The sequence below is a fragment of the Podarcis cretensis genome (assembly GCF_951804945.1).
Source record: "Podarcis cretensis genome assembly, chromosome: 6".
In the NCBI taxonomy this organism is placed as follows: Eukaryota; Metazoa; Chordata; class Lepidosauria; order Squamata; family Lacertidae; genus Podarcis; species Podarcis cretensis.
In genome coordinates, this window is record NC_137175.1 from 72117741 (window position 1) to 72132771 (window position 15031).

The 15031-nt window shown below is 40.6% G+C and overlaps 1 protein-coding gene across 2 annotated transcripts in view; it reads right to left on the minus strand.

Annotated features, from left to right (window-relative positions):
- COL24A1 (collagen type XXIV alpha 1 chain) overlaps window positions 1–15031 on the minus strand; it is a 170230-nt gene that overhangs the window by 68925 nt on the left and 86274 nt on the right. Inside the window, exon 24 of one of the 2 annotated variants that reach the window (XM_079981022.1) lies at window positions 13525–13569. The exons of the other annotated variant lie outside the window; for it this stretch is intronic. Within the exon in view, the coding sequence (XP_079837148.1) occupies window positions 13525–13569 (45 nt within the window). The remainder of the gene's footprint in view (window positions 1–13524; window positions 13570–15031) is intronic. 2 annotated transcript variants of the gene reach the window in all.

Consider the following 15031-nt stretch of genomic DNA (forward strand, 5'->3'; position numbering starts at 1 on the left):
TGGTGGGAGTGTCCCAAAATCCAACTATTCTGGACAACAGCCATACAAGAAATATGTAAAATAACAAAGCAAGTATTAGACTTCACCCCAGAATTGGCCCTACTAAACATCTTCCAAGACAACAATGCCCATTTACACCACAAAGAACTCATAACCCACCTACTTTCAGCAGCCAGAAACACCATAACCAGACACTGGAGAGACCTGTCAGGAGTAAGCATGGACCAATGGTACCAAATAGTATGGGAAACAGCCCTACTAGAAAAATTAACTAATAAACTGAAACTGACACGGGGACAAACAGAAGAAGACACCTTCACCCCAATATGGCTCCCCTTTATCACATACACAGCCCAACAGGACAATGACAATAATCCACCAACAGCATACAAATCAATATGGCTAACTTGATCCAAAACACCCACCCACCTCACTCACACACGAAAACAAAGATCACCACAGCCAATCACAAACAAACAATCACATCCTAGGCCAACCCCAACCTCTCTCACCACCAAAGGAACACAAGTGAACGACACAAGCACGCTGACACCAAACTACATACATTAAGCATAATAGAAACACCGCTACCCCACCCCACCCCCATCCATCTCCCCTCCCTCCACCCTCTCTTTTTTTTCTTTTTTTTTTCTTCTCCCCCTAATGCCTCAACAAATGAAATGGATTTGTAAAAATGTTACACGGGGGGGAAAAATACGAGGCATTACACTTACACTGTAAAACAAGAAAACCCTTAATAAAATATATTTTAAAAAAATAATAAATAAAAAAATAACGGCCTTCCTGAGTTGCTGATGGGAAGGCCTGGCAACGGGCCAAGGTGAAAGCCCTTCACTGTTTTGGTATTCGACATTAGCTATGTATGGCATTTGGGAAGTCAAGTATCTTCTAGTTTCACTAATTAGAAATTTTGGGGACTCAAAGACCATGCTTGGGTGATCTCAGAATCATGGAAAACACATAGCTTTGTTGGTAGTGGCACAGATTTTTATTATCAGGGTGCCAATATATTGGGATATATATTTATCGGGAGTGGGTGGCACTGTGGTTTAAACCACTGAGCCTCTGGGGCTTGCAGATTGGAAGGTTGGTGGTTCAAGTCAGCACGGCAGGGTGAGCTCCTGTTGCTCTGTCCCAGCTTCTGCCAACCTAGCAGTTCGAAAGCACCCCAGCGCAAGTAGATAAATAGGCACTGCTGTAGCGGGAAGGCAAAGGGCATTTCCATGCGCTCTGGCTTCCACTGTGCCAGAAGTGATTTATTCATGCTGGCCACATGACCTGGAAAGCTGTCTGTGGACAAATGCCGGCTCCCTCGGCCTGAAGCGAGATGAGCACCGCACCCCATAGTCACCTTTGATTGGACTTAACTTACCTATATTGGGATAATTAGTCTATCTGAATATTATTTTTATTCCTTGTAGATTATTGAAACTAGGACCAGTATATACCTGCCCTCAAAGGCTCATGGATGGGTGGAGAAGGGGGTAATGACAGATTATCCTTGCTCACAGTCAGGGTGTGAATGTGGTGAACCAGTCAACTGCCTGCTTATCATCAATGGCACATAATGGACACTTATCTCTTCCTCAAGCGGACCCTCAAGCTCAGTCGCCATCCCCAGACAGTGAGAAAGGAACGCACATGGCCAGGCGGCCACAGGGGGAATTCTCATTGGCCGCCTGGGTAGCTAGCGTTGAGTTCCCACCAGCTGCTGCATTTCAAATTGGCCAGTGAATGGCCTCTTCTGGCGGGTGGTGTGTGTGTGCCTTGGAGGCTGAAAAGGCATTGGTTGCACACATGTCCTGGCAACCACCATCCTGCCTCAGCACATTTAATGCCCATTTAATAGACATCACAAAACCAATTGGGGTATATTTTCACATCCATCCTAACACGCGCAGCAAGCCTAATCTTTTTATTCATCATCTGGACTTCTAAAAAGTGCTACTCTCAGATGTTTTCCTGAGAACATTTTAATTAGAGGGTGAGGTGTGTTTTTTCTTCCACAGTGGAGAAGTTTGAGATTGGTACTGCATTATGCACTCTATATTTATAAAGGTTAAAAGCCAAGTTGTTTTCCTCTGCTTGAAAAAATATTCCCAAGGCCCATGAGTGCCAAAGACTGACTGGCATGGTCCAGCCCCCAGGGCAAGTGACAAGCTATAAATTAAACTGGGGTGGGGGGGTGGGGTGGAGGAATTAAAAAGTTCAGGATGAAATGTATCCAGAAAAAGTCTAATTAAAAGGCAGTTGACAAAATACCCTAATGAAACCCCATCCAGGACAAGCAGAGATTCAGATCAGGTAGGTTTGAAGCTAGAAATTAGGCTTTTTAATAGAATCAAGACTGGAGCACAGACAGATCAGAGAGCCAGGAACAAAGCTGAGAAATAACAAGCACAAAAAGGCAAAACTGTAGGGTTCGAACACAAAAATATACAAGCCAGCATCTGAGTCAGAAACAATGGGCTACCTTAAGATAAAAGGGATCATTTCAGCACTCCCAAAGGCTATCACAATGTAAGCACAGGGTGGAACCAGAAGCTACTGGATGCTGGTAAAGTCACTGTCTCCTGAAACAACTGATTTTCAGTGCAATATCATACTAAAGAAAATGCCACACCATCAATACACTAAACAGTATACAGTGGTACCTCGGATTAAGAACTTAATTCGTTCTGGAGGTCCATTCTTAACCTGAAACTGTTCTTAACTGAGGTACCGCTTTAGCTAATGGGGCCTCCCGCTGCCGCCGCGCCGCTGGAGCACGATTTCTGTTTTCATCCTGAAGCAAAGTTCTTAACCTGAGGTACTATTTCTGGGTTAGCAGAGTCTGTAACCTGAAGTGTATGTAACCTGAGGTACCACTGTACATGCAAACGAAAACGAAGGACAATCTCAAACTGAAGTGGAATGCGCTTTTAAAACAACTACAGAAAATATTGTGCTGTGGTTTCTGTTTGTCTCTCTCTAACGGCAAAGATGACTTTTTAGAAGCCTCCTTGACACATGCGTTCTTCTGGAAAATTAATCAGAGGGTAGATCCCACATCTAACACATGCTTAAGGCAGGCAAAGCTTCTGCCAGGGCATCTGCTATGTGTTAAAAAGTTGGACTACAGTAAAATAATTGGAAACATGATGTGCTTAGTTGGGGGGAGGCACTTGAGCATGTAATAGCAACGATAATAATCCTTCAGTAGACCCTTTTAGAAAGAAGATTATAACTAGGTAGCTCCATGAATTCCCTGCACAAGCAGTTACTTATCGCATATATTTATAAACACTTTACTTCTTCCTGTACCTCCAACCAGTTTTCTGATGGGATGCTCAAAACAATTACTTCATCTACATTTATCTTATCATTTCCCCACTACTGATATGCACACTTCTCTTTTGAGAAAGCTGAAATTTGTGCCTTCCTTTCTGGCATGATATGCTTAGAAAAGTGCAATTTTCACATACGGTTGCTTCCAACAGATTAGCAATGGAAGAAAATGCCTACAGGCACAAAATACCTCAAATTCAGGGAGTTTAAGGGGTGGAGCACTAAGAATAGGAAGAGTTAGGAACTAGCAGATGGACAGCGTTGCCTCTTTGGTGGAAAGCCATACTGGTAGTTAGCTATTTCATCCCCAAATTAATAAAGCCTGTGTTTCTGTTGCATCATCTTGCTATGCTAATGCTGCATCCAAACAAGTCTTAGTGTTGCCGAGGTATTACTTTTCTGTAACTAGCTGGAAGTGGAATTAAACAAGTGAGTCCATACAGCCAGAGAGAGAACCGCCATGTTACCCCAAAATGCCCTTCCCTGTGGCCAACATGTGTCTATAATGCTTATTTACAATCACAGCTTGTTGGGCAAAGGTCCTTCACGAAGTCAATTAATACTTTCCCGATTCAGCTTTTTCCTTCCTTATTTATGTTTATTACAGCTGGGGATTACTAATCATCAGCTTGCTAATGGCACCATTGTTGGTTTCTGCTCCTGCAAGGGTGGGGAGCTTTAATTATTGGTTTTCTTTCCATTTTTATGTCTATGTTTCACTGTATAAAAAAGAAATATATATATATGAGAAGGTAAACCCTTCCATTACCCCGCAGCATGAATAGAAAGCAATGATGGGGCTATCAGGGCTAAACAGCCCTGTTTAGGGAAGTTTTTAAGGACTGATGTTTTTATAATGTTTTAAGATATGTTGTAAGCCGCTCAGAGTGGCTGGGTAAACCCAGTCAGATGAGTGGGATATAAATAACAAAATTATTATATATCAAGTAAAGCTATTAATCACTAATCCCCCAACTAAGATGTATCGTTATTCTCCTTGTTGTAAAGGCGGCATACAATTATGGCGAAACATTATCAACAGGAAACAATTAAATGGATGGGATCTGCAAGTAAGAAACTTTAATTAAACACACAGGGGCCACGAAAAGTCTTGATAGTACTTTGCCTGTCCACACTGGACAGTGTTTGATTGCCAAAATGTGGGGAGGGGTGGGGATCATCACACATCAGGCCTGGAGGGGGGGAGAGGACAACACACGAAACACCAGACTGCAACAATTTGACATTACATGGATCCTCTGCAAAAAATTAAGTGAACAGATGGTAATTCCAGAGAAAACGACTAGCATGGAATTAAGGACATATGTAACAGAACCCTGATAACTTTCTTTTCTTTTCTCTTTTGGTAAAAGAAAAAGAAACACAGATTTCCTTGAGGCAGCGGAGTTATAAAAGTATTTCAGACAGCTTGTTCTGTATACTGAAGTACAAGACGTAATTTTCCTATAAAAGGAGATCTATCAAATTTGAAGAATTGCAACACACAACTATTCTGGAGAGACTAGTGCATTTCATCATTCCAGATGGAATCAATGAATCAGGAACAACTGTTCATTTATAGGAGCTCTAATTTGTTGTTGTTGTTGAAACTGATGTTTCACAGGTGATTTGTAGTATGTACCGTGATTTTCCTATATGGATAAAAAACTCACAGTAGTACAGTACAGTACTATTTGGATATAATTTGAGTCTCCTTATCTGTTGTGCAGCCTATTGTTTTCAAAAGAACTGAAGTCTTTTGTAATCACTACCTATGAAACTACTAGTGAGACCTGTAACAAAATACTGCAGTATATATTTCCTCCTATTCAGAGTTCTAGTCACCCATTCTGTCCAAGAAGGGCATTCCAATCATCCCACACTGTTGCCCCATTCCGTTTTTCCTTTTCCAACACCCCATGGTACATTTCATGGCTACTGGTCATTCTCAGTCCTCATTGGGCTTCTTTAAATTTAAATACACAAGAATGAACATGCATGTGAGTGCCCACCCCAACAAACCCCATTAAGGTAGCAGTCATATACAGAATTTCTAGAGAGTAAGCAAACTACAGGCCGTACTTCTGTGTAAAGTAGCTATTTGCCACAAGCATTTAATCTTAAGACAGTAGAGTTTTCCAGACCTAACAAAACCAGGACGGAACATAGTTCATTTGGCACTGAGTTATAACCAAACCCAATACTCAATTCACAGAGTAAGAGCTGCTTCACTCCATCAGACTAGCAAACCGGAATTTTTGTGTGTGGTCTTTGGGTTGATGCCTCACCTTCATACTTCAAACTCAATTTCCTGCCACTTAGCTGAAGTACTAAGAATGCTATGGCAGGAGCACCAGGATCCACAGAAACTCACTCACGTTGGGAATATGATTATAAAGATGTGTTTTCCTTCTAAAAGTTCCCAAAGAATTGAGTCTGGTTGATGTTTGTGTTAACATTTCTGACTTGTGAAATCTTAACCGGGTAGCAAGTCAAAGGTTCGTGAGTCAGGGTAAAAACCTGTGTCGTTAACCCACCGCTGGGTTAAGTACATTTTGCAAGATGAACCACGTGGCGTCCACATTTCAAATGTGCATTTAAAATTATACAGGATTAGCCAAGGATTCTCAAGCAGGGATTCTCATTTCATTCCAGAGCCAACCTAAGCAAATGAAAAGATGGTTCAAGTCTCCCCAAATGCAAACAACTAATATTTTTTTTTGGGGGGGGGAGAGTGGGGGTTACTGGATTATTTTGTTCTTGTTTGGTAGTAGCAACAGTTGAGAGCTGGGTGGAGGAAGGAAAAAAGAACTTCTATGTCTCCTTTTCTGCTGTTGCTGCCACAATCCCTAGAAACAGCTACAGGAAGGGAAAAGAAGTAAAGGGTGCTTTAGGGGCTGGCAGGGAGAAGAAAGGGGTTTGTGGAAGCAATGCACACATCTCTAATCCAGGTATTGCTCTGATCCAAATAAGGCTGTGAGTTGCTCAGGGGAGTTCATAAAAGCTTGCAAGGAAGTGTTTTAGGAGCTCTGAAAGGCACTCCAAGTGAGGAGTCGTTGAATTTCTGGAACAACCATAAGAATTAACACATGGCACTTAATACATTGAAATTATATAGTTCTCTAGGCTTAATTCCCTCAGTGTTATTTCCTCCAGTTTCTCCCGCCACCTTCAGTATTGAAATAAATCATCACAGACTACCATTTACTTTTCAGGCACAGATCAAAGTGCTGAGTTTTACCTATAAATCTTAAATGGTCTGGGCTCAGGGCACCTGAAGGACTGCCTGTTCTCATTCAAATTTGCCCAGTTCTTTGTTGGTGTTCTGAGGTGAGGTGATGGTGAAGCCAAGGCCTACTTAGTTGTTCCAGGTCTGAGGAACGCCTTTCTCTTGTCCGCGTCATTAGCACGCTCTTTGATGGCATTTAAAGGTCAGCTAAAAATGCAGTTGCTTTTCCAGCCATTTAATGAGATTAATTTTTTTTTTAAATGCCTTCTGTTTTAAATTGGATTTGCTCCTGCTGCTTTAATTGCAAATTTAATTTGTTGAGGCCTGTTTCTGATGTAATGTCGTTTGGACGGAACACTGAAATATGACAAATGGACAGGATCAAGCTTTAGGTCAAGCAATCACCCCATTTCTCTGGCAGATGTCACCAGCATTCGCTTCTGGGTTTAACCTGTTTCTTTGAACAAATCAAGATACACTGTGGTCTGTGATCCTGGCTAGTTCGAATAAACTATAGTTTAAACTAATCACAGATCCCGGTTCAGACATAACAAACTGTGGTTAGTTTAAACCAGGAAACAGATGCTTCCTGTCTCCTCCTCCAGATGATGCAAATAGACGGATATGTGCTCAACCACAAGGCCACACATTTGAACTGCACCTATGTGTTTTGTTACAATTCTTTTTTCCTGTTGTGAGTTACCTTGGAAAGCATGGCTCAGAGACTTATGACCCTTGTGATGCTACAAACTCACAGCTCTTGCAACACAGATGTTAATTTTGAAAACCAGCTGAGATAGTTACATCTTGTGCTAATGAAACATTAGCAGTCCAGTTCTTCTGCGATCATATTGCAGATTTATTGTCTTGTCTTCTATTTTTTGGCTCCTTATCTCCAAACTTGAGGCATTTCTACAAAGTTCGAAGAATTTGTTCTACTCAGCATCTTCAAGTCCTCAATCATTTAAGGCAATTTCAATTTTCCCTTTAATTTTGGGCATAGGCAATTATGATTTTCTCTCCTAGATAAATTAGGTATCCTCAAGGCCTAAAACAAGTTTAGCAACGAGGCAGTTAAGTGCAAAGCTTCCAAGCAGGCAGGTCTATACAAAAAATATTGGCTATGCTTTTTCTTAAATGTGAGCCTGTAATAGCTCAACCAGGCATATCATTTCTAGCAGAACTCCCATACATTGTTTTAGTTACCCTCTGTGTGTTTGTTGCTAGAACAGAATACATATACTTGTAATGAATACCTGTCTACCAACAGACATATGTATTTAAATACAGTTTTGCAGGCATTTGATTGGTGGTATCCCATACTATAACATTAGACCACATGCTTTGAATGCAAAAGATCCCAGGGTTGATCCTGGGTTTTATCTCCAGTTTAAAGAACTCATTGGGTTAGCAAGGGCCACTGCTTCAGGCTTGAAAGAGCAAATCAGAACAGGCAGTACTGGGCTGGATAGACCAATAGGAAGCTTCATATGCTCACATGACATTCTTATTTGCCCTTCTGGCAACAGCTCAACATTCTGGCACTGTTTATGGTCCTTTGGTCTGCTGCTGACATTTTCTATCTTGGTCTGACTGTCTACAGACTGAATTTTATATTGGGCTTCTCTACGAGGAACCCACATCCATATAAATCAAATATTCAGAGGGTGTTTCCTCCGCCCCTTGGCAACGAGTTATGTTTCCAAGTAATAATGGCAGCCAAGAAACATAATGCTTTTGTAGGTCACATTAGTTAGATGACATTGAAAGAATGTCATCTTTCAATCATCTTTTTCAAATGTCTAAAGCCATTCATGCAGTGGATTATGCTCAGCGATGGACAAGACAGGTTACATGCGTCTGTGCGTAATACAATGTGGTTTCAAAGTTCTGCCAGCTAGTAATTTAAAAATCTGAAACTCAACTGTGCATGCCAGCACAGTTGAGACTTTTCTCCCTCTAATCCAGGGGCAATTTTCTCAGTAGCTGAAGCCAATGTTTTTCTTGGCATCGCTTTCCAAAAAAACACACACAAAAAAACCAACCCAAAAAACACTTTGTCTCATCAGCATTGTAAATCTGCTCTGGCTGAACTCCTTTAGTTCTCATTAAATTAATCAAATGCTGTCTAAAGGGATCTGCTGATTCTGTAAGAGGTGGCTAATCTTACCAGCCAGGGAAAGCTGCAGAATTCCACTTCAGGTTTTAAATTCTATTCTGTCAAAGTCATGGATCTAATAAGGATCTTAAACAAATTAGCTTCCCCTTATATAAAAAAGCCTGTTGGATTCCAAGGCTCACAACAACAATGGAGGGAGGGGGGAACCAAGATACTGGCTTCTTGGAAGTGTCTGCAGACTCATTGTAAGCAATAACTGTGGCAAACACAACTTACATGGGTAGCCTTCAAACAGGAAAGAACTATGGCCAGCTGTGCCTGTTAAAATCCCATTATAGCAAGGCATTCCCATTATTCCTGTAGAATTTTCCGCAACTTTTCTCTGCTGCTTCAAAGGTGTCATGATTTTCAGCACATCAGATACCCATTTTATAAAGCTTCCTTGATGCTCTTTCACTCTGGAAAAACCAGAGAGAGGTAACTGTGCACACATTTAATGCTATTCCTTTAGGAATAATAATAGTAGTAGTAATAATAATAATAATAATAATAATAATAATAATAATGAAGTAGTTATTTATACCCCGCCCATCTGGCTGGGTTTCCCTAGTAACCAACATCTATTTTGTATGTGCTACGGTAATTTTATTTCCTTGTTGGCTATTGTTCTCTCTCTTCTTGAGTTTTAAGATGTTAAATTTGGTTAGCTTGTTCCCATTGTTTCTGTGTGGATTTTCTGTATTCATTGACATTATGATTATTTCTAATTGTTCTTAATGTGTGTATTGTTTTTGTTCATTATTATTCATTTGGTATGTTGTAAGCCACCATTGTGGAAATGTGGAGTATAAATAAACTAATTTTTGCCAAGGGCACATGGAGATCCTGCATAACAAAGAATTGTACAAGTAACGGGGGGGGGGGGGGAGACCCCAGACATTAGAGCTATCAATCTAATCATTCTCCCCACCTGTAATGAGGACATTGTTGGACAGCTTTATAGCATATTGTCTAGATTGCTTCAGGAATTTTTATTACCATATATGTGTGTTTCTACACATCCCTGCTAGCCCTGTTTAGGGAAGTTTTTAATGACTGGTGCTTTAATGTATTTTTAACCTTCTGTTGGAAGCTGCCCAGAGTGGCTGGGGAAATCCAGCCAGATGGGTGGGGTAGAAATAATATATTATTATTATTATTATTATTATTATTATTATTATTCCTAAGTAGAGTACCACCAGCAGCGGTATTTTCTGCATAAAGAGGAGGGCAGTTTGGAACTCTGTGTTTCCAACAATACATGAATGTAGGATAAAAAATGTTCAGAGTGTGGGAAAATTATGACCTAATAATCTTCAGTTATCAATGGGACTGTGGATACCATCCACATTCATGCATGCATCACTTATAAAAGCCAAAAAAGTATTTCAAAATCCATATATACTATTTCAGTCTACCGTTGGTCTAGAAGCTGCACCTGGTACAGAATTTGGCCAGGAGGGCTGTAAACAGAATGAGGAGGCTCAGTTGTTCAGGTCCATGGATTCGTCAAGTTTATGCACTTCTGATAATACTGAACCAAAGCCAAAAAGTTCTTTCCATTACTATTCTATGTTATCATCTACCTCAAAAAATATTCCTTAAATTCAGTAATTGCAACATTTGGTCCAAATTTACAATTAAGTGCTATGTACACAACTCACCATAGTCCACTACTCCTACTTTTGTTTTTTAAAAGCATTTTTCTTTTTTGGCTACTGCACCATATAGGCCAAATGTGCTGTTTATTTATTTGATCATTTCTAATGAAGTAAAGTTGCAAGATGAGTTTTTACAATAAATATATGTCTGGTTATATATTTGATTGTGTAAATGCAGCTTTGCTTCATGAAAAGAAACCAAACAAACAATACATTTGACATACATTGTATACAATATCGTTAATATTTTTAGAGGGAATTAAGGCCGCTTCTGTACATAATACTTATTTGCAAGTAGGGCCAAAGGTTACACAAATATATCTGTGGTTTGGAAGCAAATAACCAGGGATTCTATTTTAAAGTGAGTTATCCCTCTCTCTTTGTATTTCATCCTTCGGACCACTGTTCCAATATTCTGTTTTAGTGTCTATAGGTTCCTAAGGGGATGACTACTGAGAGCACAAACATTTAAGACTCAGCTAAACAATTCATTTAGTTCTACTTTCACATTCAATTCTGTTGAAAAATTCTCAAATGTTAACAAGATTAATCTTGTCATCAGCACCTGGGAGACAGCTGTCAATCAGTTCATGCACATGAATCACATATGCCTCAGCTGTCTTGATTCCATTTTTTATTGCGAGAGTGTGGCAGCCATTTGGGCGCTGTGCTCTTGCACAATTTCTGGCCACAATCCCCCAGCACTTTTTCAGGGCCGTGATCTCACATGGTGCCCCAAAACAAATGCTTTTGGCCACTGTGCCCCCCAAGTGTTTTTGGAGGGCCACAATCTTGCATGGGTCATGTGACTCACATGGAAGACGGGGTCCTAGATTGTCCCTCAGTCATATATGGAATCACAGTTTAAGAACCTTGTGAACAACCACCACAGAATTATGTTTAAAGCTCCAGGAAACTGCAGTCACCGACATAGGCTACACAACATAGCTCAAGGAAACGCCGAAATGCCACAAACTGAGTGAGATGCAACACAGAGACAGCTGTTTTTTTTAAAAAAAAGCTCAGTAGTTCCACTAGGCCGAGAGACAACTTTGGGATTACCTATACAAAATATCCGTAAAATTTAATTACAGTGGATTCAATAAAAAGGCTCAGACCAGATGCTAAACTTTAACCCTGCTTTGCTTTATATTGCAAGGCATACAGTTTCTTACAAAAGAATACCAATGAATCCATGAACATTTCTCCCTAATTCTTTCCAGATAGTATGCCACACTGGTATTTTGGATTGGACCTCCCCTGTTCAGCTTGGTTAATGTCTACCTCAGATTCTTGATTTGTAAAATGAAGGGCAAAAATATTTACCTATGTCTTTACAAGAAGCAGGGATGAATGTCTGCCAATATTTTGAAGAATGAAATGATAAAGTAAGTGTGTGTGTAAACACTATTCCAAAATTTACTTCACATCTGTTTCAAAGTATTGCAAGGCATGCCATCTAAAATAATTTTCTCCATATTTTATTAGCTCCAATGCAAAATTTGTGCCCCAGCAGATGCACATGTTTAATAGTGTCTTGTGTTAATATTTTTGGAGTTTATAACTAGATCTCCTCTTTATTGCATATGAAAAATAGGCATTACCCTAAAAATTATTTAGGGAAAAACATAAGCACCAACATATAGCATCTATAATCAGCATACCCACCCAATCTTAAATTAATCAAGACTTTCTTTCTTTCTTTCTTTCTTTCTTTCTTTCTTTCTTTCTTTCTTTTGTATTCTTTTTGTGTCCCCAGAGAAATACAAGCTCCTTCCCCTCAGTGGAGCAGAGGCACGTTACACATAGTCAGTACTAATTATTCCGTTTTGTGTTCCTTCCAGGGAATATGCGGCGCAGTGGTGCAAAGATCCGCCCGGCGCCCCCCCCCCCCGGTTACCCAGTCCCAGGCATGCAGGAGGGCGGAGCCAGCCGGCTGCCTCAGCGTCTCACTGGCTTGGTCGCCCCTGAAGTAGCAGTGCAGCCGCCCGCAGCAGAAGAGCCTGTTGCGGCTCTCCAACCAATGGGCGGGCTCTTCCCCGGACTCAACTCTCAGCCTGGTGTCCCTGAGAGCCCAGTGCCCGAGTGCCCCACACCCCTACTGCCTATGGGTAAGATGGCCCAGGTTCCTTTCAAACTTCTGCCCTTGGCTGAAACAGGAAGAATCTGAAGTAAGAAACCGTTACAGGGATCTGAGGGCCCTTAGTAGGAGTTGTTGGGAACAAGAAAACTGATATTGTTTATGGACACCATAAAGGTGAACTTAAGCATGTCTACAATGAAGTTAGGTTTGTAGGTCAACTATTGAAAGAAAGTGCTCCTACAGATTCTGTGAAAAGATGTCAAGGAGGTTCTAATACCAACAGTGAGCACCTTTGCACCATTTTATACAAACCAAATTAATGTGATATTGCATGCATCTTTGCATGTAAAATGCAGGTTTTTAAAAACGCAAATAGCAGCTCCTGAGAGGGGCTGATAATTACTGAGACTGCAGCAGATTGGGAGCAGGAGTTTAATACTTCTTAAGAAAACAGAAGAAAATTGCTCTTCCCAAGCTGCTATTTGCATTGCAATCAAAGCAACCAATGTAAGTGAATGCTTATATGATAGGCTATATGCAAATCTATTTGGGATAGTTAATTAGATATTCTATGCTAAAATCTAGACACAAGTTAATTCCTTTTTTCTTCTTCATTTGGAACCCAGCCTGCTCAAACTCTGGAGCAGCCCAAAGATAAATGAGCATCTCAACAGAAGCAGCTGTGTTGAAGGTTGAATTTATTATTTAGAAGATATCTGAAGGCAGCCCTGTATCAGGAAGTTTTTAATGTTTGATGTTTTATTACATTATTATATAGACTGTAAGCTGCCCAGAGTGGCTGGTGAAATCCAGTATAAATAATAAAATTATTAATATTAATCTATGGATAAAGTTTAACTTTTTGCTGAGGGTGGAACAATATACTTGGCGTTGGGATGCCACTGAAAACTGCAGACCCATGCCAAGTTCTTCCCCTGCCCCCAGCACCACTATTTACCGTAAGTTGTAAGTTTCCCCATTCCAAATCACTGGCTATCATTACAAAATATACCATATTGTGAATAAAGCATAAATTTAACCTTACTGTTTCACCAGTTTTCCCAATAATTCCTTGATCTCCTGTTTCTCCCTGTGAATTAAAAAATTGATTTAGTAATTTAGCACACAATTTCAGTTTAACAGAGAGGAAGTTTTCAATCCTTACTTACCTCTAACAGCTTAGTGCATTTCCTCTCCCTAAGGCAGTTAATCAATGCACAGATTTTTTTTATTTTTTTTTTTGGCCTTTCCAGTACTACTCATCTTTGTAAGTTTGCCATGCTAAAATAAATTGGCTATATTTTGCATTTTGTAGTAATGTTACTTGGCCAGAGCCCCCTTTTAAAAGCACAATATATTCATTGATTATTTGTCGGATGAGGCTGATTAGTTCAGGAAGAAGTAATGCATACAAGTTACTCAAAAACTGATGCAATTGTGCACTTGGCAGGAGGCCTTTTCACTCCATCTTCCATGGCCCACAGGTGAACGAACGCACACTGCACCACACCAGATGCTACTCACAAACAGGCCTATGTGCATCTTCAATATACCTATTCCAGGTAAAACTGTAAGGTCATTTGTGGAGAAGCTTTCAGAGACATTCAGAGGCTTCAGCTGGTGCAGAATGACTTGCCTCCTGAAGGAGTGGGTCATAAGGAGCAGACTGCACCATCGTTCCCAACCTGACTTCCAACTACATTCCAGGTTCAAGCAGGGGTAATTTTGATGACCCATAAACCATTAAAAAACCAAGCGTATTAGGCAGATTTCCCCCTACCTATGTTCCACCATGTCTAGGGACACCTTAAAAAAAAAAAGTACACCATAAATGTACCAGGTCTGATCTACAATGGCATCTCTTGTGGACATCGATATGTTCTTCCCCTAGACACCTGCCACAGCCCAAGCCTGAATATTTTTGAGAAACGGTTTAAGTTTTTTTTTACTCAAAGTGGTCTAGATAGTGGTTTGCTGGTCTGGATAGGGTAGAATAATTGGCAAATGGATGCCTGCCTTGAAGTCCTGGGTTGGGGACAGCCAAAGCAATACAAGCAATCCTCTACCTTAAACATTTCATCATATTAACCCTCAACCCAAAGCTTCCTGGGCTGGGCTAGAGCAACACAAAAGGACATCTGTGGGCAGGATTCCTGCATTGCCATGGGTGATGACCCTTGCGGTCCCTTCCAACTCAACAATTCTACGATTATATGATTTGTTCCTGCTGACTATGGTCTCTTAATTATGGTATGCTTCACCATTTGGACTCTCTTTATAAGAGTGGACACTGCTGTGTGCTTTATGGGCAGGGAAGGGGTGGCCAACATGTGCACAATGTCCTACACACTTGGAGATTATGGCTTGGAGCCACAGAAGGGAAATTTCCTATCAACTTCTCCCTCAGGTGCCCATAACATCCCAAAAAGCCTCTCAGGTGAATCAAAGGGCATACTGAAAATGTTGGTGGAGATAGGAAAGGCTGCTGGAGAAGAGAAGGTGAGGATCTTCTGCTCATCCTTGGGTATGTTGGGGTGAAGTTGAATCAGAGA